General features: G+C 37.3%; 1 protein-coding gene and 1 pseudogene across 4 annotated transcripts in view; both read left to right on the top strand.

Annotated features, from left to right (window-relative positions):
* The first annotated feature begins 951 nt into the window (after positions 1-951).
* GBP4 (guanylate binding protein 4) lies at positions 952-20,596 on the top strand. 3 transcript variants are annotated; one of them, XM_009001650.5, is made up of 12 exons: positions 952-1,104; positions 2,579-2,773; positions 5,233-5,360; positions 7,616-7,725; positions 7,926-8,122; positions 9,477-9,722; positions 10,644-10,924; positions 12,165-12,377; positions 15,690-15,792; positions 16,261-16,454; positions 17,310-17,545; positions 19,255-20,596. In XM_009001650.5, the coding sequence occupies exons 1-11, from the start codon at positions 975-977 to the stop codon at positions 17,526-17,528; spliced, it is 2,016 nt and encodes a 671-aa protein (XP_008999898.3). In that variant the 5' UTR covers positions 952-974; the 3' UTR covers positions 17,529-17,545; positions 19,255-20,596. The 3 variants fall into 3 exon arrangements, with proteins under 3 accessions (XP_008999898.3, XP_078188506.1, XP_054092478.2); XM_078332380.1 differs by having other exon boundaries at positions 5,233-5,977; XM_054236503.2 differs by having other exon boundaries at positions 17,310-20,596.
* LOC103794561 (guanylate-binding protein 7-like) overlaps positions 17,454-22,181 on the top strand; it is a 56,888-nt pseudogene continuing 52,160 nt past the window's right edge. Inside the window, exon 1 of the transcript XR_013520604.1 lies at positions 17,454-17,545. The product of XR_013520604.1 is annotated as a guanylate-binding protein 7-like (transcript). The remainder of the gene's footprint in view (positions 17,546-22,181) is intronic.

The raw sequence follows: 22,181 nt of genomic DNA, 5'->3' as shown, positions 1-22,181 counted from the left end.
GAAATTCAGGCATTTCAAACACATTTACCGGGATTTAATCACCTCTGTATTTTTTATTTTCTTTTTTTTTTTTAAAGAGAGGCTTCCTAATATTAAAAAATAATATTAACAAAGGGTCAGAGAAAAAAGTACCTGATTTCGTACTACTGGTCCTATTTAAAACTAGATTTAGCTTTATTTTCACCTTCAATATTGCTTATAGGAAGTAAATGTCAAGTTTTGAATCAAAATCATCACCAGTAATTTTACCTGATTAAGTGCCTAAGATTTTGGACTTAATAATTTGCAAATATTTAATCAGACAGCATTAAACAAATAGGAAGATCTAAGGGATAGGCACAACTGGGAAATCATTACCCATTTATTCCAGATAGTAGATTTCCGAAATTCTGTTGACAAACTGCCTAGTCATTTCAGAAACTGAGTCATTTTTCTGCTAGCCTGGGTAAGACTCTTAATTATAAATTATGCTTTGTATGGTCCAATCATCCTGCTGTCCTTCACAAAAAGTCGAGTTTCAATGAAATGTTTGTGCTTTGAAAGAGAAGTATTTGCTTGCCACCACTGCATCTGGGCAATAATATTGGGCGACACACACACACACACACTCTTTTTATGGTTAACGAAAAAATAACTTTAAAAAGAGACGAGAAACAAAACCAGATGAGCATGTAAAAAAAAGTAAAAGCAAACAAAAACTCAACCTTCTTCCCTGAGAAAATTACCCCTGAAAGACAGGGAGTAGATGAAACAACATTCATGTCTGCTGCTCTATATTCATTTTGGAGGCGAAAGATACCTAAGCCAAACCTGGGTGGAAGAGGGACAAACCCGGTTTTAGGACCCTTGTATGGAGGTACCAGCACTTTCAAGCTTCTTTAGTTTCCTGTCTTGACAAAACAGGAAATACCTCAATGAATGGTTAACTCCCCGCCAAACTCAAGTCCTTTCGATTTTGGTTCTCCTAAACCCTTATGTGGATGTCTGTAAACCCGGCTATACTTTCGGCTTGTAAAAACAGTCCGTTTCCCGAGGAGCCAGACGCAGGACGACAGAGCAAGGGGCGAGCAAGGGCAACTCTTCACGTTGCAGCGTCCGCGCCACGTAAGTTCGCTCCTAAGCTTTACCTTTCAAATATATTGGGCTAAAGAGCAATCGACAACGAATTCCCAAGCGCAGACTCCACACGGGGAGGGTTGAGACTTCACACTGGCGGGGGAACCTCTCGGGGAAGTCGGTTGCTGCTTGAACCCCTGAGTGCTTTGCTCCGGTGGGTGGGGGGGGGGGCGCTCAGCGTCTTCACGTGGTCCTCAGGCGGCGACTGGGCGACGGCGTCTCCAGAATGCCCTGCTCCTCCTCGGGCTTCCTCCCAGAGCTGCGGCGAAGATCCTTACTTGGGTCACGGAGGAGTGGGGTCTGAAGTCCTTGCTCCCCGAATCATGGGGTCGCTTCCTCTCTCTTCCGTTCTGCAGCATTTCCCGGCTGCCCTCTGCCGGGACACTGGGGAAACAGAAGATCCTTGCCACTGACTATTTAAATCCTTAATAGTGATGACTCTATTTTTGTATGAGCCACAGTTAGCATTCCAGCGATGCTACAGAGCATTATGTGGAATTTCAGACTCACTCTCACTCATCAACTGTTTAAAATAAGTTTAAGATTTAATCATGTTTGATTATCATGCTGTTTTTAATACGTAGCCCAGGCAAGAAGTACATCAGAATAACATGAGGTACTGCTTGAAACAGGGTCCCAGGCATTTTTAATCATCACTCCAGATAACTGTCCTGTATTTTGAGAGAGAGCTGCATTCTTTATCTTTCGTTTCTTCTTTCATGATTGTTCCCCTATCCAGCCTGCTTCTGCTTTTACCAATTCACTAAATCTATCTTCATCAATATCAATCAATGATCAGTTTCATTTTGTGTCTTTTCGCAGGCCTTCCCCGACTACCCTTCATATACATTCAAATCTCAAAACACCATATCCCTATTCCTTGCTCATTTTCTCCTGAGAAATACCATCATCTAGGATATATACACATTTTTTTGCTTGTTTTATTAATTCTCTGTCCCCCACTACAATAGAGCTCAAAGAGGCAGGATTCTGTATCAATTCTGTTCCTTGCTTGATACTGAGAACTTAAAATGGTGTTTATTAGCACATGGTAGGTACTCAATACTATTTATTAAATTAATGAGACAGCAAATTCTTCTGGCATGCCTGGAATCTTTTCTAACCACTCATCTCCGTTATGTAACATGCTGCCCCCACTTATTCCAAGAGTTTACTTTACCTGGGGCTCTGTCATCAGTGCCTTGATTTTCCTATTCTATTTTATGCATCACCTTGACAGGGCATTTTTAGCGTTCTTGTAAGAATCATAAATAATGTACATAAAGCATCTGTACTAGTCCTTGACATGCTAAACCAAATATTTTTCCATTAGAAACATACAAAATGTAGAAATTTGATATACCATCCCAAAGCAGAAAACTGATTTGTATGTGCCTTGGGTAGCCCTTAGAGATGACTTCAAGATCTTGTATTTCACTGACTGTTTTTTTCTCGGTTACAGGTTACCCAGAATCTGAATCCATCATGATGGCCCCCATTTGTCTAGTGGAAAACCAGAAAGAGCAGCTGACAGTAAATTCAAAGGCATTACAGATTCTTGACAAGATTTCACAGCCCGTGGTGGTGGTGGCCATTGCAGGGATATACCGTACAGGAAAATCCTATCTCATGAATCGTCTTGCAGGAAAGAACCACGGTGAGTGTGGCCCTGGGACAGGAGCCATTTACTTGGAACCAGTGATAACATAGCTGATCACCTCCTCTAGGGTCATCCTAAAGAAGGGCATGACTTCTCCCAGTGAAGAAAACTTCTAATTCTCTCACCACTAAATTTACAATCTCAACCGTGTGTGTGTGTGTGTGTGTGTGTGTGTATCACTCTTTTGTCCAATAGTAAAGAACCATCTGAACCCTATCAAAAGATCCATTCCATGGCTCTTCTTGATCCCATCTACGCTCACCTCTTCGGGGGCTCAGCTCCAGCAATTATTTCCTTTCTTTCTCATTCATCACTTTTGGGTAGGGTACCTGGCCACTTCAAATAGCACACAAATATAGTGTAATAGACCCTGTTTTAAAAATAAATAAGAAGGACAGGCAGTATAATTCTTGCATATCCTCTATTTAAATTGGGCTACCATCCAATTTCTTGCTTCATTTCATAGCAGAACTTTGATAAATTATACTCCCTTCTATTTAGTCTTTCTAATATGTGAACTATGACACACAGAGAAGAGTATGCACAGCATACTTGTACAGCGAAGTTAATAAAGTGAATACGTGGGTAATCACTCTTCAGATCAAGATGTAAAACGTTCGTAAACATCCAAAAATCACACACTGTCATCCCTTCTTTAGAGCTCACCAATACTTTTGTTTTCAGGGCACATTTCTTTGACTCTTGGTTTTAAAAAACGTTTCTGTGTAATATATATGCATTCTGAAAAATAGTTTAGTTTGGTCTGCTTTTAAACTTTACATAAAGAAATTTATATTGTGTGTATTCTTGGATGTCTTGTTCCTTTGCTCAATAAGAAGTGCATAAGGTTTCTCCAGTTACCATGTGTACCCATTTTTTATACCCTCAGACAGTATGCCACTACCTAAGGACAATATATCTATTTGTTGTTGAACATTGATATTTTTCCAGTTTTTATCTTTAAGACTGTCATTTATACTCTATTATTTATATCCATTAATACTCTGTTACTTATGTTTATATCCTGTTGAACATTGGTATTTTTCCAGTTTTTATCTTTAATGAATAAGGTTGTCGTTAATACTCTATTATTTATATCCTCTATTAATAATAATATTAATAATAGAAGATATATATTATATATATTGTATATTATTAATAATAGAGGATATAAATAATAGAGTATTAATGACAACCATATTCATTGCCATTAATGAATATTAATAGAATATTAATGAATATTGTCATTAATGAATATATAAATAATAGAGTATTATTAATATTATATGTATATTTATTTATCTATATCTATATATCTATATCTCTATATATTTAATATATAGATATAAATATATAATTATATAAATAACAGAATATTATTATAAATACTCTATATAATATAATAATGTAATATAGAAATAATAGAGTATTATTAATACTCTATTTATATATTTATACATTTATATTTATATATTAAAACTTCCCTTGTGTAATATGCTCAGAAGTGGAATTTCTGAATCAAAGAGTAGGTAAAATTTCTAGATAAAGTCAAATAGCTTTAAAAAAAAATTTTTTTTTGAGACAGTCTCGCTCTGTCACCAGGCACTAGGCTGGAGTGCAGTGGCACAATCTTGACTCACTGCAACCTCTGCTCCCAGGTTCAAGCAAGGGAGTGTCCTGCCTCAGCCTTCCGAGTAGCTGGGGTGGGTGCCACCATGCCCAGCTAATTTTTGTATTTTTTAGTAGAGACAGGGTTTCACCATGTTGGCCAGGATGTTCTCGATCTCTTGACCTCGTGATGCACCCGCCTCGGCCTCCCAAAGTGCTGGGATTACAGGCGTAAGCCACTATGCCTGGCCAGCTTTTCAAAATATAAATGCAATTTAGATGCTTATTGGCAGTGATTGAGAATTTTACATCCTGCAAGAAATTCCATAACATAAAGCCTTTTAATTTGTACTGACATGTTGAATGTATTGTTACATGTTATTTATTTCACATGTTATTTCTTTCACTGTGAATAAGGACCTTTTCACATATTAGTTGCAATTTTCATTTCTAATTTTTTGAAGGCTTTAAAAAAATTTTTTTGATACCAGTTTTCTCTTTTGGTTCTTACTGACTTTTAACACCAACTGCCTATGACTCTGTTAGGTGCTCCTGTTTTTAAAGACCATGCAGCTATTTCTTCCCCCTAATGTCCTACTTCCTCTTTGGCTCAGCAGCTCGGCACCATTGGGGACTGAACCTCTGTCTACTAAACAAGTTTAAGAAAGAAAACAAGTTTGAGAAAATTCTTAATACATGTAAAGGTTGGATTAGTTGTCCTGGCTGAGATGGAAACAGCTGTTCCCCCTGCCAGCAACTTAAACATTCCTACAAGTTTAACCAATGTAAGCTTGGGACATCCTGGTCTATCCACTGTTACTGTTTGTTATTTTTCCTCTTCCCCACAGGCTTCCCTCTGGGATCCACTGTGCGGTCTGAAACCAAGGGCATCTGGATGTGGTGTGTGCCCCACCCTTCCAAGCCAGACCACACCCTGGTCCTTCTGGACACTGAGGGCCTGGGCGATGTGGAAAAGGTAAGGTGGAGAATCACTGCTCATGGTTGTTCTCTCGTCTTTTAATTTTTCATCTCCATTCAACTTCTGTACATATTTCTGTAAACTCGAATCTAATCGAATAATGAAGCTAAATTCTGTTTTCTAAAACTTCCTTATTAATTTCAAATACTGAGGCATATATAAGAATAGATCTTATTTAACACTGGGTTGAAAGATATAATTTAAGAAATATATAGTAAAGAGATGAATTCTAGGGCTCTGTACTGAGTTCTACAGGTATGACATTAAACAAGGTAAAGGCCAAGAGCCTAGTTGTGAAGACGAGAAATATGGGGTGTGATCAGTACAGAGTTTCACAGATGCAAAAAGTGAGAAACTAGTTCAGTCATTCAACTAAGAGAGAGCTTCTTGGAGAAAGCTATAACCCATGGGACTGATGGGATCTACTATTTAAGACATGCGGAGTTGGAGGAGGGGACCATGTAAAAATAGGGTTTTACTGAAGGAGTCTATTTCAGTAATTTTCAGAAAAGCATTAATTTTATCCTTAACATTTTGGTCCAACTCCCTGAACTTTGGAGATGAATTCTGCACGGACTTCTTTAACAGCATGAATTAGACCCACAAAGAATATTGTAAGTGAGATAATCTGAATTACTCTCTTAGTATAATACCAAAGTGAAACATTTATTCTTAATATACTGTAGTTTTCATGAACTCCTTTTTATCTAATTGCATTTGTCAAAAGATCAGAACATATCGAAATGTTAACTGATGGCAGCAGCAGAACTACTCACTGACCTTGGAACTTGTGATGTGATTTGGGTACCATCTAATCTAGTTCAACCATTGTGGAAGACACTGTGGCGATTCCTCAAGGATCTAGAAATAGAAATATCATTTGACCCAGCAATCCCATTACTGGGTATACACCCAAAGGGTTATAAATCGTTCTACTATAAAAACACATGCACACATATCTTTATTGTGGCACTGTTCACAATAGCAAAGACTTGGACCCAACCCAAATGCCCATCAATGATAGACTGGATAAAGAAAATGTGGCACATATACACCATGGAATACTATGCAGCCATAAAAAAGGATGAGTTCATGTCCTTTGCAAGGACATGATCATTCTCAGCAAACTGACACAAGAACAGAAAACCAAACACCACATGTTTGAGAACACATGGACACAGGGATGTGAACATCATATACTGGGGTCTGTTGGGTGGTGGGGAGCTAGGGGAGAAATAGCAGGGGGTGGGGATATAGGGGAGGGATAACATTAAGAGAAATAGCTAATGTAGATGAGGGAGTAGTGGGTGCAGCAAATCACCATGGCACCCGTATACCCATCTAACAAACCTGCATGTTCTGTGCATGTACTCCAGAACTTAAAGTGTAATACAAAAAAGAAGTTCACACACACACAAAGTCCTTTCGTGTCTTACCATGAATCTTGTTTCCAGCCCCCTCTTCCACTCCAGCATGCATACTTACTGCTTCAAGCAAGAGAAATAACGTGTAATACCTTTTTATGACCATGCTCTGACAATTCTGACTTGGCTTCTATTGATCTTTCCATCTGTGTTATTCCTTCTTCTTCATAAGTCCACACTCTATCAACTCTTGAAGTGCAGCTATTTTCAAACTGCTGCAAGCATGTGCCTGTCACACATGATCACTTCTCGCTCCTGAATCCACAGAGTAACTTCACATTTATGTACCTCCTCCTCCTTTCTTTCTTTCTTATACTTTATAACTTTGGGTTTTACTCCCCTAGCAGCGATTATTCTTCTGATTGAATTTGTATATTGACACGTATATCTGTTGCTCCAGAAAGTCATCTTCTTGAGGGCAGGGACTGTCATGTTTTATAGCCACAAAACCAAATACGGGTCTGCATTTTGTCAGAAGCACAATGAATAGTTTTTTAACTTAACTGAATAGCATTTGAGACCTTAATATGCCATGAGTGAGAACAAAATGCACTGGAATAATTGCTTGCTGATTGCTTGACGCCTATTATATTCTAGGCACTTTATTGAAATTTTAATCACAATGTCATTCCTTTCTGTTAGTAGCTAAATGAACTTCCAGCTTGAGAAGGATTAATGTAAAATCTAAATATGAAGTTTGAATTTAACATTGCCTTCAAAATTTATTCATCCTAGTTTTCAACTGTTGTACAGCTGAAATAGCTAATGAACAACCAAATGAATGAATGAAGAGAATACTCCAAGTCCTTTGCGCTATATTCTTTCTAGGGTAACCCAAAGAATGACTCGTGGATCTTTACCCTGGCTGTGCTTCTAAGCAGCTGCTTTGTCTACAACAGCATGAGCACCATCAACCACCAGGCTCTGGAGCAGCTGCAGTATCCTTCCGGGAAGTGAAGAGCCAGGTTTTATGGAGTTTAGGGAAATGGAAACTGAAACTGTGTCTTCTTTGCTGTGACCCAGTTGTCCTGGTTGAGTAAGAAGAGACACAGTACAAAAGGGAATGTTTATCAAACTTGTTTCTAAGTGAGATGTTGAAATAATGATGTAGGGTGTTACTCCTTAGCTAAGATCCCAGCTACGTGACTGAATTAACAGAGTTAATCAGGGCAAAATCCTGCCCCAGGACTGATGAAGTTGAGGACTCCAGCGAGTTTGTGAGTTTCTTTCCAGACTTTATTTGGACTGTTCGAGATTTTACCCTGGAGCTGAAGTTAGATGGACACCCCATCACAGAAGACGAGTACCTGGAGAATGCCTTGAAGCTGATTCCAGGTATCAGAGCATGGCCTGGATGGGGGAAGGTCCAGTAGTGGGTGGGATCAACTAAGACCTGCCATTCAGCACCTGACGCAAATGTTCATATTAGACTGGATTGAGGCCCATGCTCATGGTGGTTGGTGATTGACAAGTGATTATGATTCTTGTGGTTATTTTTACTTGAAATTTCCCAGAGGCTGAAGTTTAAATTCATTAAAGAAATTTAAAACTTAAAATTCTGTCAAACGATTTTAGACCAATAAGTACCATGAAAAATACATTGAGGATTATAATTAATATTATCACATCCCAAGACTCATATATTTGTGTTATTTATTAACTTTAAGTGCTCCTTTTATTCTATTTGGAAAAAATTAATAATTTGGAAGTTGTTAAACACAGAATCACAAGAAGTCTAATGATCTAATTTTGGAAATATGTTTCACTCTGTCTATTTTATTAGCCTGAGTAGTTACATACTTTAGAGAAAAATGAGATTTATACAGTAAATGATTCAGGCAATTAGAAAAATACACTGACATATGCTTCCAGTACCGCTTCATTTCACTGTTTTCATAACATCACCTACTTCATTCTACAGACTCACACAATAGATCGTCTATTATACACTTGTTAAACAGGTGGTATTTAGCAGAGTGGATGCCGGTTGGCACCTACAATCAATATCCATCTTTGTTCAGTATTCATCCTTTCATCAAAAGTTTATTTTGAATAATCTATAAATGCCCCAGAATCCCTCTGCAAGACAATGTCAGACCTAATATAATCTGACATTGAAAAGTGCGAGGTCTCCAAGTTACATCTGGCTTAACTTTAGACTGTTCAGATAAAGAAGTGTCTAAACATATTTACGGTGTTTATAATTTGGGGTTCTGATTTTCAAATATTTTTTACTTTTATTACTGTCTTGGTGATCATTCACCTTCTTCATGATGTTTTTCTTAGCAACATCTTATCCTTTTTTCTACCGTTACTTCAATTTAGGGCCCATGTTTCACTTCTGACACAGGACTGCAATATCAGTAAAATATTTCTGAGAGATCTTTTCTTTAGTTAATCATTCAAAAACATTTAATAAATAGTCTACCAGCTACCATACAAAGGCCAAGGAAACCAGTCATAAGTTTCTTCATCTTGCGATAGATGTCTTCCCTTCCTCTCCAGTTCTTTCCTGACTCTCAGTCCTGTACAAAAATGGATTTTCCATGCCTTGGTTGGATTAGCACAAGGCTGTTTTGTGTGATTCCATACAACAAAATTTACAAGGCAGAGGAGCTGTGGGGATGCAGACAGGCCCCTCGACTGCAGGCTGTCTCTTCAATGAGCATTCTTCTTTATAATTCCACAGGCACTAATCCCAAACTTCAAAATTCTAACATGTCTAGAGAGTGTATCAGGCATTTCTTTCCAAAACGGAAGTGCTTTGTCTTTGACCGGCCTACAAATGACAAACGATATTTAATTCATATGGACAAGTTGCCAGAAGAAAATCTGGAACGGCTTTTCCTGAGGCAATCAGAAAACTTCTGTTCTTATATCTTCACCCATGCAAAGCCCAAGACTCTGAGAGAGGGAATCATTGTCACTGGAAACCGTGAGTCTTCTTTGTGGCAAAGCATGTCTGTGGTCCAGGGTGTGTTGAAGCTGTCGTGATTCTGCAAGTTTGTCAATAATATTGTTTACTTCTGTATAGGAATGCAGGCAGACCATGCCACACATAGAAATGAATGTTTCTTAATTAAGGTTTACTCATACAGAATTTCTTGAGGCCTAATATATCTCACAAAATTAATACATTAATGGCATAAACACAAACTTCTGAGGAGAGAAATCTACATGATGAGGAGAAGTCCTATAGGGTTAGTGTTTCTCAGTGAGGATATATAATATATTTTATAAATTTACATTAGTCAGGAAACCAACGTCAGGCCATGAGTTCCATGGAAGCTCATTGAGAGTTAGAGAAACAAATTTAAATGTTATATGAAGTATGGGGCTGGCTTAATGGCATGAAACCTGTGGAGTCATCCACTCCTCATGGTGAGATGGGTCCATGCTTGATTCAATAGTCTATGTTGCTGTCTCCAAATAAAAATGCAAGTTCCCTTGTAAAGAATATCTAATGAAATGAGGGGACTTGCATTTTTATTTGGAAGTAAGACTCACAAATTATATAACTTAGCTTCCCTGCCTAACAAACTCATTTATATGGCATTTAAATAGAAATGTACTTTTCCATAAAACACGAAGACATGTTGCTTGCAATAAGTAATTTAATTTTGTAATGTGAATCCAAGAGCCATATAAAACAGAAAATAGGAAAAATAGGGATGTTATTATGAATTCCTCAAGAAACTCCTAGAGGAAGATGAAAAAGAAGGAGAGAAAGAATAAAGAGGGGGGGAAGAAACAACAAGATAATTAGAATTTTAATAATTTTTAGAATGCTGATTTTTAACACTTGTATAAATGATGAGTGAGAACTATAAATTTTCCTTAAATATATGTGATTCAGGGCTGGGGACTCTGGTGGTGACCTATGTAGACACCATCCACAGTGGAGCAGTGCCTTGTCTGGAGAACGCAGTGACAACTCTGGCCCAGCTTGAGAACTCAGCTGCTGTGCAGAGGGCAGCCGACCACTACAGCCAGCAGATGGCCCAGAGAGTGAGGTTCCCCACAGACACACTCCAGGAGCTGCTGGATGTGCACGCGGCCTGTGAGAGGGAAGCAATTGCAGTATTCCTGGAGCACTCCTTCAAGGATGAAAACCAGGAATTCCAGGGGAAGCTTGTGGTACTTTTAGCATTTATCCTTTCTGATTTCAGCTCTTCTGAAATAATGCGTAAAGTCCACCTTTTTGACCCCATGGTTCATCTCCTTACCATTGTGGAAAGAATATGGTTTCTTGTGAATAATAGGGCTCTATGGGCTAGAGGCCACACTTCTAGAGGATGGTCACTTTATTTTTCTATTCCTGCAAAATAAATTATCATGAGTTTAGCAGTATAAAACAACACACGTTATTAGATCATAGTTCTGTAGGTCAGAAGTCCTTGTCAGGGTGTCTGGGTACTCTGTTCAGTGTGCCACAGGCTGAACACAGTGTTAAATGGGCTTAGATTTCATCTAGCGGCTCTGGGTAAGCCCATCCATCTTCAAGTCCGCAATGATGCATCAAATCCTTCTGTTTCTAATTGCCCTGAATTCCTCTTCTCACACCAGCTAGAGAAAACCACTTTTAAGGGGCTTATGTGATTAGGTCATGCCCAACAGGGCACACTCCATTTCTTAACGTCATCTTTTCCTACATAACATAATCTAATCACAGGGTTATTCACATTTATAGGCCCAGGAACTATGCAGGTGTGGATACCGAGGAGTGAGGAATCTTATGGGACATCTTAAATCTATTTACCATAGTCATGTGTACTGGAAGTTTGTCTTTCGGTCTGTCTCAGACTAACCTAAAAGAAACAATAATCTCTTAATTCATAATGATAAAATCCAACTGGACTGTACCTTACAAATATAAGCAAAAGAAAATTCTCTTCCTGTATCCTCACATATTCAAACTCTTATTGAAGGAAGACACAGCTGGTTCATTTTTCTCATCAGAATATACTTAATTCATTACTGGGGAGTTGATTTGCCATGCCAATATTTTTATATATAGCAACCTATGTTTTCTGGGGAAATTTTTCTTCCAGCCAAAATTCAACTTTTTATTGCTCATGGTCGGGAGGTTTGGTCCCTGTTAATCATACTATAACTGAAAGAACTATAGAGTTTGTGACCTCTAACTACACAAATTTGCAGATATTGTGCCTGAGCCCTGGGGAGTTAAGGGGCTTTCCATAGGTCACACAGATAAATGATCAGATAGTTGGGAACAAAACAAATCGTCTGACTCTTGGTCTACACCATACTCCAGTTCACTCTGAGGCCTTCAGACTACTCCTTCCAAGAGGATCACATTTGGACCTTCCCTTCTAACACCTTCTTTCTCCTGTTGTTCCCTACCTTTCTCTGGCAGGACACCATAGAGAAAAAGAAGGAAGACTTTGTGCTGCAGAATGAAGAGGCATCTGTCAAATATTGCCAGGCTGAGCTTAAGCGGCTTTCAGAGCACCTGACGGAAAGCATTTTGAGAGGAATTTTCTCTGTTCCTGGAGGGCACAATCTCTACTTAGAAGAAAAGAAACAGGTTGAGCAGAACTATAAGCTAGTGCCCTGCAAAGGAGTTAAGGTGAGGAATAAGGGGAGTGGGCGATGAATAACAGAGGCTAATCAGAGGGTCTTTGTTGCCCCTCCTGAAAATCTAAGAACATAGCACTGCATGTGGAGAGGAAGCAGAACATGATGCTATCTTGGCATTTTTAGTATTTAAATCTGCAATTAGTTAGATACTCTTAAAGAAACATTTCTTCTCCAAAAGGATTTAACATCAGGAATCCAGATGAAACAACTCACTTCTTATATTTATTAAGGGGATAGTTTTTGTGCTAAGTACAGAGGATACCTTATGAAGCAAACAACTTTGTTTTCTGAAGCATATTGTCTTACCTGAGATGAACAAATTAATACTCGACTGGCTATGGTACCATTATGGTTATCATATTGGTATGTACTAATATGATGATGATGATGATCAACAGAATGGTTCACACACACTGAGCATTTACTTCCTATGTCAGAGGAAGTGATTTTGTTGGATTATCTGTTTGATTCTCAGAATAATGTAAATTAGGTACCACTGTCTTCCGCAGAGCCAGTTGAGAAATGTACTGCACAGAGAGGTTAATAAGGTGCCTAAGACAATGCGGCCAGCAAGAGATGGAGCTGACAGGGCTGACCTATGTACTTGACAGCCATTGGAAATTTTGAGGAAATTTTTGTCCTATGTTCCATGAGGACTATACCAACTTACGTTCCTACCAACAGTTTCTAAGAATTCCCTTTTCTCCATATCTTTGCCAACATTTGGTATCTTTTGACTTTTGGATAATGATCATTCTAAAATGTGTGAGATAAAATGTCACTGTGGTTTCGATTTGCATTTCCCTGATGATTAGTGATGCTGCCCATGCTTTCGCATACCTATTGTCCAGGTCTTCTTTTCACAAATGTCTATTTAGGTTCCTTGCTCATTTTTAACAGGTTTATTGGTTTATTTTGCTATTTAGTTATATGACTTCCTATTGCATTTTAGATATTAACCCCTTATCAGATTTGCAAGTGTTTTCTTTCATTCTGTATGGAAGAAAATTCTTTTACATTTTATTGTTTTCTTTGCTCTGCAGAAATTTTTAATTTCATGTAGTCCTACTTATTTTTGCACTTGTTGTCTGTGCTTTTGATGTCAGATTCAAAAAGCTGCTGCCAAGCTAATATCAAGAAGCATTTTGCCTCTGTTTTCTTCTTGGAGTTTTATGGAATCTGGTCTTAGGGTTAAATCTTTAATCTGTTTTTAGTTGATTTTTCTGTAAAGTGTAAGATAAGGCTCCAGTTTTATTATTTTGAATATCCAGATTTCCATGCACCATTTGTCAAAGAGATTATCCTTCCTTTATGTGTACTCGTGTCACATTTGCTGAAAATTATTTGATCATATATATGTAAATTTCCTCCCTGGCTGTCTGTTCTGATCACTTGGTTTGTTTATCTGTTTTTATGCCAATTCTATGCTAGTTGATTACTGTAGCTTTGTAGCAGATTATGAAATAAGGTAATTCAATACCTCCAACTTTGTTTTGGTCACTCAAGATGGCTGTAACTATTCAGGATATTTTTTGTTTCTATATAAATTTAAGAATTGGTTTTCTTATTTCTTTGAAAAATTCACTGGAAATTTGATAGAGGTTGCATTAAATCTATAGATAATTTGGGGTAGTATGGACATCTCAACAATATTATATTTCTTCCAATTAATGAACATGGGATATCTATTTATTTTATATTTTATTTAACTTCTTAAACATTTTATAGTTTGCAGTGTACACATCTTTCACCTCGTTGGTTAAATTTATTTATAAGTATTTTATGTCTTACGTTGTTATAAATGTAATTTTCTTAATTTTCATATAATATTTTATTAGTATATGGAAATGCAACTGATTTTGTATGTTAAATTTGCATCCTGCAACTTTAGTCAACTTAGTTTTAACAGCTTTTGGCGGACTTGTGGTATATTTCCAAAAGAAATAAAATCACAATCCTGAAGAGAGATTTGTACTTCTATTCATTCCAGCATTATTCATAATAGCAAGATATAAAACACCTTTATATTTATATGTATATATATATATTATACATATATATATAGATATAATTGCACTTTAGGTTCTGGGGCACATTCGCAGAACATGCAGGATTGTTGCATAGGTACATTCATGGCAATGTGGTTTGCTGCCTCCATCCCCCCGTTGTCTATATCTGGCATTTCTCCCCATGTTATCCCTCCCTAACTTCCCTACCCCACATTTTCCCTCACCTATTTCTCCATAAAAACAACTTTTGTTTATCCACAGATAAATACATGTAAAACTGTGGCACACACAAACACACATATATAATAAAATATTATTCAGCCTTAAAAAGAAGGAAATCCTGACACTTGTGGAAACATCAATGAACCTGCAGGAATTTAGACTTAGTGAAAGAAACCAGACTCAGAAAGACAATTATGAAGTGACTCATGTTTATGTGAATGAGAAAAAAATGCTGAACTCATGTTAACAGAGAGCTGAATGGAGGTTATCAAGGTCAGAGAGGTGGGGGAAAGAGGACATAATGATTGAAAGTAACTAATACTTGGTTATAATAAACACTTTCTGGATACCTAAGTACAGCATAGTGACTATAGCTAAAAAAAGAATTATACTTGGAATTTGCTAAGAGAGTAGATCTCAAGTGTTCTCAACAAAAGAAAACTCTATGAGATGTTAGATAGGTTAATTGGCTTGGCTGCAGTAATCATTTCACATATATCAAAACATCATGCTGTACAACTTAAATATACACAGTTTCCATTTGTAAATCATTCCTCAATAAAGTAAGAAACAAAACTCAGAATGCACCCTGAAAAAGCTTCCAGGAAGAGTGACTGGGAATGGTAGTTGACGTATCCATAAAGGTTATCCTAGTCATGAAAATGTAGCACAGCTTCCAAACAGAAGAAAAAGATTGTGCAATACTGCAAACAACTGAGAATGTGTGTTTGCAGAACTGCCCATTTATGTTGTCAGGAATTTATGTCTAAATTCCTGCAGGTTCATTGATGTTTCCACAAGTGTCTGTATCCTAGGGTGAGTGGTTAGCAGCATCCCTGGGAAAGGAAGCTGGACAGGTAGGAGGGAGGCTGCTGCACATGGTTTTTATGTCTTAAGAAAGAGCTTGGACTTTTTGTTGTGGCTGTGGAAGAAAAGAAATAACTGTGGGATCTTAAGAATTATGTAAAGTTTACAAAGTTAGATTTTTGACTTTATTGAACAATAATTTTGTCATTATAAGTTGAGATCTTTGCTGCCTGACAAGTCTTTGTTTTTTCTTGGCTCCTCAGGCAAACAAGGTCCTCTGGGATTTCCTGCAGTCACAGGTGGTTATAGAGGAATCCATCCTGAAGTCAGACAGAGCCCTCACTGCTGGAGAGAAGGCCATAGCAGGTACAGGGGCAGGGCTCTCAGAGGGGTTGGTAGTTTCCTGCAGTGTCTTCTTGCTGATCATGCTGAAAGATATTCCAGATACAAGGAGCTTCAAAAGTCATAAACATTCAGTTAAAATATTAATAACTTCTGCATACCAAATGTATAGCATAGTTGCTATAGTTAAAAAATTATTGTATACTTGGAATTTGCTTTCTCTTACTATAGTTGAAGGAGCTTCTTCCTACTATGGAACATATACTATGCTAAATTCCAAAATATCAAGGAGATTGGGGTTGAACCTCCAGGCAGTGTCTTCACATCACATTATTCAACATTCTCTTCCAGACATAGCTAGTGTGGAGAATTCAGAGATTCCCAATCCCTCACTTTTGTGCTTTTCTCTAAGTCAGTTTGATCTGAGCTCGGGAGGGTAAAACTCAGGCATAACTGTTACTTTTTTCCCTCTCTAAAACCTTTGTGGAATAGCGGAGCGGTCCATGAGGGAGGCAGCTGAGAAGGAACAGGAGTTGTTAAGACAAAAACAGGAGGAGCAGCAGCAAATAATGGAGGCTCAACAGAGAAGCTTCCAGGAAAACATAGCCCAACTAGAGAAGAAGATGGAGAGGGAAAGGGAAAACCTCCGCAGAGAGCATGAAAGGATGCTGGAACACAAGCTGAAGGTGAGTCTCAATGAAGCATGGCAGTGCTTGAGGGACAATGCTCTGCTTCTTTAAGAAAGGAAGGACCAAAATTTTAGGCACAGTGATGATCCCAGAAGGAAACACAAAAGTTGTATGTTTCACCAAAATCTCAAATACATCTGAATTGTACTGAAGCCTGAAAGTCTACAAGATTCCAGCATCTTCATGTTAGACTTTGGAGAGTATTCATGACATCCCCCAGGGTATCAGGCTGCTGTATGTGGTGATTATAGGATGGTCTCACTGTCCCCCAATTAAATAGGACCTGAGTCCAACAGTCTTTGGGGTTTGGGGCACAACCATCAAATACCTGAAATAGATCAATCTGGATGAAAGTTTCTGATTTGGCTTGATAAGACATGATATTGAAAGATCAGTAATTGCTCCATTTGTTTCTGTATCTGCCTGATTCATCCTATACAGCTAGAGTAAAATACATTCCTTGTCCCAACCTGGAGCTTGACAACCAATACATACAGGGTCAGCAGTCCCTATTATTTGCTAGATGAGCATGGCCATGCTACATCAGTGGAAATTAGAATTAATGAGAGTTAAACCTGCATTCCCTCTCAAAGGGCATTCTTCGTGCTGGAACAAAATTTCTTCCCACCTCCAGCGAGATACTGCTTAAGGAATGTCACAAAGGTATAAACCATGTAGACTCCCACTATTATATATAGTCAACCACGTGGAAATGTTAAACTCATCAAAAAGTTTTCTAAGATAACAGAGAAATAGACACATATGCTTAACTGTTGAATTTGTTAAACACAAAACTCTCACTCCCTGCAGAAAATTGGGGATTTTCAAACGTGGACTATTCCCCTTTTATAGGAACAAGAAGAAATGTTAATTGAAGGATTTGAAAAGAAATCTGAGGAGTTAAATAAAGAGATTAATCGACTGAAAGAAAAGATTGAAACAGCCAAAAATGAAGAACCCTCAGTGTTTTCAAAGATTTTTGACACAGTTGGCAATGTGATGATTGCAGCTCTACCTGGGGCTGCTAAGCTATTGGGAGTAGGGATGAAATACCTTGGCTCACAGTTTTAAGAGCCTGAATATTCCTGGTAAGAAAATATAACATGAGGTTTATTTTATTTTAATAACATAACACTATTGATCATTTTGTAAGTATATGTGTTATAGAAGTTTCATGCAAGAAAAGTTTAAAATTAAAAAGTGATTATCAAAGAATATCAGGGTCTAACATCCACAAAAACAAACTTAATTTTGATTGAACTAACAATTTTTAAAACTGGGAAACAAAGGCCGAGCGCTGTGGCTCATGCCTGTAATCCCAGCACTTTGGGAGGCCGAGGCGGGTGGATCACGAGGTCAAGAGATCGAGACCATCCTGGTCAACATGGTGAAACCCCGTCTCTACTAAAAATACAAAAAAAATTAGCTGGGCATGGTGGCGCAAGCCTTAATCCCAGCTGCTCAGGGCTGAGGCGGGAGAATTGCCTGAACCCAGGAGGTGGAAGTTGCTGTGAGCCGAGATCGCGCCATTGCACTCCAGCCTGGGTGACAAGAGCAAAACTCCATCTCAAAACAAAAAACAAAAACAAACAAACAAACAAACAAAAAAACAACTGAAAAACAAGTCAGAAGTAGTGGCATTATTGCTAGAAAAGGTTTAAGTAAAGCAAAAAGGCAACCGGTAAGATTAAGAAGCCATTAATAACTTGCAATTTATATTATATTTACAGAAATAATTTCAGTTATAATTAACTCTTGCAAATTAATGAGAAGGGAGCAACAAACGCCACAATTTTTAAATTTTGTTTTAACTTTTAGATTCAGGGATACATGTGCAGGTTTGTTACAAAGGTAAACTGCATGTCATAGAGGTTTGGTGTGCAGACAATTTTAAAACACAAGTATTAAGCATAGTACCCAACAGGGTTTTTTTCTGATTCTCTCTCTCCTCCCAACCTTCACCCTCATGTAGATACCGGTGTCTCCTATTCTTCTCTTAGAATTTATGTGTTCTCTTTGTTTGGCTTCCATTTAGGAGTGAGAACATGCAGTATTTGGGATTCTGTTACTGTGTTAGTTCACTTATGATAATGACTTCCATGTTGCTACAAAGGGCATGATCTCATTTTTTATGGCTGCATAGTATTCAATGGTGTTTGTATATACCACATTTTTGTTATCCAGCCTACTGTTAATGGGCATTTAGGTTGATTCCATATCTTTGCTATTGTGAATAGTGCTGGAATGAACATACACATGCATGTGCCTTTACGGTCCAATAATTTATATTTCCATGGGAGTATACATTCCTATGGGAGTAATGGGATTGCTGAGTCAAATGGTAATTATAAGTTCTTTGAGGAATCACCAAGCTGCTTTCCATAGTGGCTGAACTAATTTACACTCCCACCAACAGTGTATATGTTCCATTTTCTCTGCAATCTTACCATCATCTGTTATTTTTTGACTTTTTAATAATAGCCATTCTGACTGGTGTAAGATGGTATCACATTGTGGTTTTTGATTTGCATTTCTATAGAGATTAGTGATGTTGAGCATTTTTATATGCTTCTTAAATGCATATATGTCTTATTTTGAAATCTGTCTGTTCATGTTCTTTGCCCACTTTCTTTATAATGGGGTTGTTTTTGCTTGTAAATTTGTTGAAATTTCTCATAGACTCTGGGTATTAGATCTTAGTTGGATGCACAGTTAGCAAGTATTTTCTCCCCTTTTATAGGTTGTTTGTTACTTTGTTGATAGTTTTGTTTTACTTTCTTTTTGTTTTTTGAAATAGGGTCGCACTTTACCACCCAGGCTGGAGTACAGTGGCACAAACATGGTGCATTGCAGTCTTAATCTCCCAGGCTCAAGCAGTTCTCTCACCTCAGCCCCCCAAGTTACTAGGTCAACTACAGGTGCTTACCATCACACAGAGTTAATTTTTTGTACTTTTTTGTAGAAATGTGTTTTGCCATCTTGCCCAAACTGGTCTTGAACTACTGAACTCAAGCAATCTGCTTGCTTCAGCCTCCAAAAGTACTGGAATTTAGGCATGAAGCCACATGTAGCCAATAGTTTCTTTTGATGTGCAGAAGCTCTTTCATTTAATTAGATATCATTTGTCAATTTTTGTTTTTGTTGTAATTGCTTTTGTTGTCTTCCTCATGAAATCTTAGCTAAGTCATATGTCCAGAAGGGTATTTCTTAGGTTATTTTCCAGAATTTTTATAGTTTAATGTTGTATATTTAAGTCTTTAATGCATATTAAGTTGATTTTTGTATGTGATATAAGCTGGGGATCCAGTTTCAAATTCTGCATATAGCTAGCCAGTAATCCCAGCACTATCTATTAAATGGGGAGTTCTTTCCCCATTGCTTGTTTTTGTCAGCTTTGTCTACGAATAGATGGTTGTAGCTTTACAACATTATTTCTGGACTTTTGTGTTCCATTTACCTATGTGTCTGTTTTTATACTAATACCATGCTGTTTTGGTTACTGTAGCCATGTAGTATAGTTTGAGGTTTGGTAACTTGATGCTTCCCCCTTCGTTCTTTTTAGTTAGGATTGCTTTGGCTATTAGGGCTCTTTTATGGTTCCATATGAATATTAAGATAGTTTTTCTCTAATTATGTGAAGAATGTCATTGGTAGTTTGATAGGAATAGCATTGAACTTTTGTTCAACTCAACATTTTAGGAATTTGTTTCAGCTATCTAGTGCTCAAGACTTGCAGCTCGAATGAACTCCTTGTAATTCTACAAGATAGGCATATTCTCTTGACTATAGGCCTTTTCACAAGGGACACAGACTTCTTTAAACAGTTCTGCTTCCTCATTCTGTGTCCTTTATTTACCAAGCTGTGCTCCTATTCATGAGCATGGAATGTGTTTCTATTTGCTAGTGACATCTCTGATTTCTTTCAGGAGTATTTTATAATTCGCATTTAGATAAATTTCACCTACCTGGTTAGCTGTATTTTTAGGTATTTTATTCTTTTTGTGGCAATTGTGAATGGGATTGCATTCCTGATTTGGCTCTTGGCTTGAATGTTATTAATACCATATTTCTTAAATAGACAAAAATATGAGAATAAAAATGTTTAATTTTACTGACAATAAAAATGTTTCAAAGGAAAACTGTGAGGTTCTTATTTCAACTCTATCATGGGCATGGAAGAACAGGACACTGAGCTGGCACAGATTTGGGAAAACTGTCTCATATTAGCTAGTGAGAGTGCAAACTGTTGGTACTATATATCAAAAGTTTAAATTCATGTACATTTTTCTAGCAGTTCTACATTGGGTATTTGTATTGTACATATAAATATAAATAAATATTTAAATATATATGTACATTTATATATAATATTTGAATATCTATTTATTAGTAAATAAATATTTATATTTAGTAAATATATATTTATATTTGGTAAATACATATATATATATAAATCTGTCACTTACCGATGAGGCAAATTTTGGGACATACTTTCAAAGGAATATTCTATAGTCACTAAAATGAAAAAGGTCTATTTGTACTAGTATGAGAAAATATCCAAGATATACCATTAGTAAAAAAAAAAAAGATGCAGAAAGTATGCTGCTATCACTTACTTTAGGAATTAATGAATATGTATGTACCTTCTTAGCTCCCTCGGAAAAAATAAAAAATATACTAGTTTCCTGGTCATATCAGGAATGAACTTGAATAGTTAAGGTGAGAAATGAGAGGATAACTCTGTATCATATGTCTTTAACATTTTATGTAAATTCATCATGTATTCAAACATGGATAAATACAGGTATAAAAACTGAAATAATAATACATGGATGTGAGAGGTCCCACAACAGGATGAAAGTAATTAATATTACTAGAAATAGCATAAGTTTGCTCAACAGGAAACATCTTCTCACTGGAAAGACAGCTAGAAAGGGCACAAGACATGCCTCCTAATTTTGTTTTTATTATGGCCTTTCAACAAGATTTCAAAGTTTATCCCTAAATATATGGTTAAATACAAAGTTCCCTGGGTTGTCAACTAGTCTCTGAATTCTCCACATTTATAAAAGTGAGTATTTAGAAGAAAACTTTTTCTTCAACTCAACATTTTAGGAATATCTTAAGGCTGTCTAGTGATCAAGACTTGTAGCTTGAATGAACTCCTTATAATTCTATAAGCTGGGCATATTCTGTTGACCAAGGGCCTTTTTGCAAGGGACACAGGCATCTTAAAACAACCCTGCTTCTTTACCTCCTCTCCTTTGTCTACCAAGCCCTGTTCCTCCTTAGGGTGCCCTACTTCCTGACTTTCTGAGGCTAGGTGAGATGCTCTTCTTTGTGTTGACATGGCACCAACTTGTTACTCCTGTCATTGAACTTTTTATATAATTGTGAAATTGAAAATGTTTATTTACTTCTCTCTACCACCTCTTGATCTCAGGTGCTTCATCTTCTTCATCAATTTATCTTTAGTTCCAATTACAAAAGCCAGCACAGAGGCTCAAGTGTGGGTTAAGTACATAGTCCACCCTCCAGTAGGTCCCCAATATATCATATCTTTAAGTGCATTCGCAATCTCTAGAGTTCTCAGTATAAAATACATAATCTTAGGAAGTCATGCAGAAAAGATTCACTGAATCAGAAAGAGCATGCACACTTGTCTGAATCTGCCACCCTGTTCTCTCTGAGGGACTGGACTGCTTTGTGTTCTTCAACCTAGTG

The sequence above is a fragment of the Callithrix jacchus genome, chromosome 7 (assembly GCF_049354715.1).
Source record: "Callithrix jacchus isolate 240 chromosome 7, calJac240_pri, whole genome shotgun sequence".
NCBI classification, from domain to species: Eukaryota; Metazoa; Chordata; class Mammalia; order Primates; family Cebidae; genus Callithrix; species Callithrix jacchus.
The sequence above is the reverse complement of the archived record's forward strand: the minus strand, read 5'-3'. Positions and strand labels throughout refer to the sequence as shown.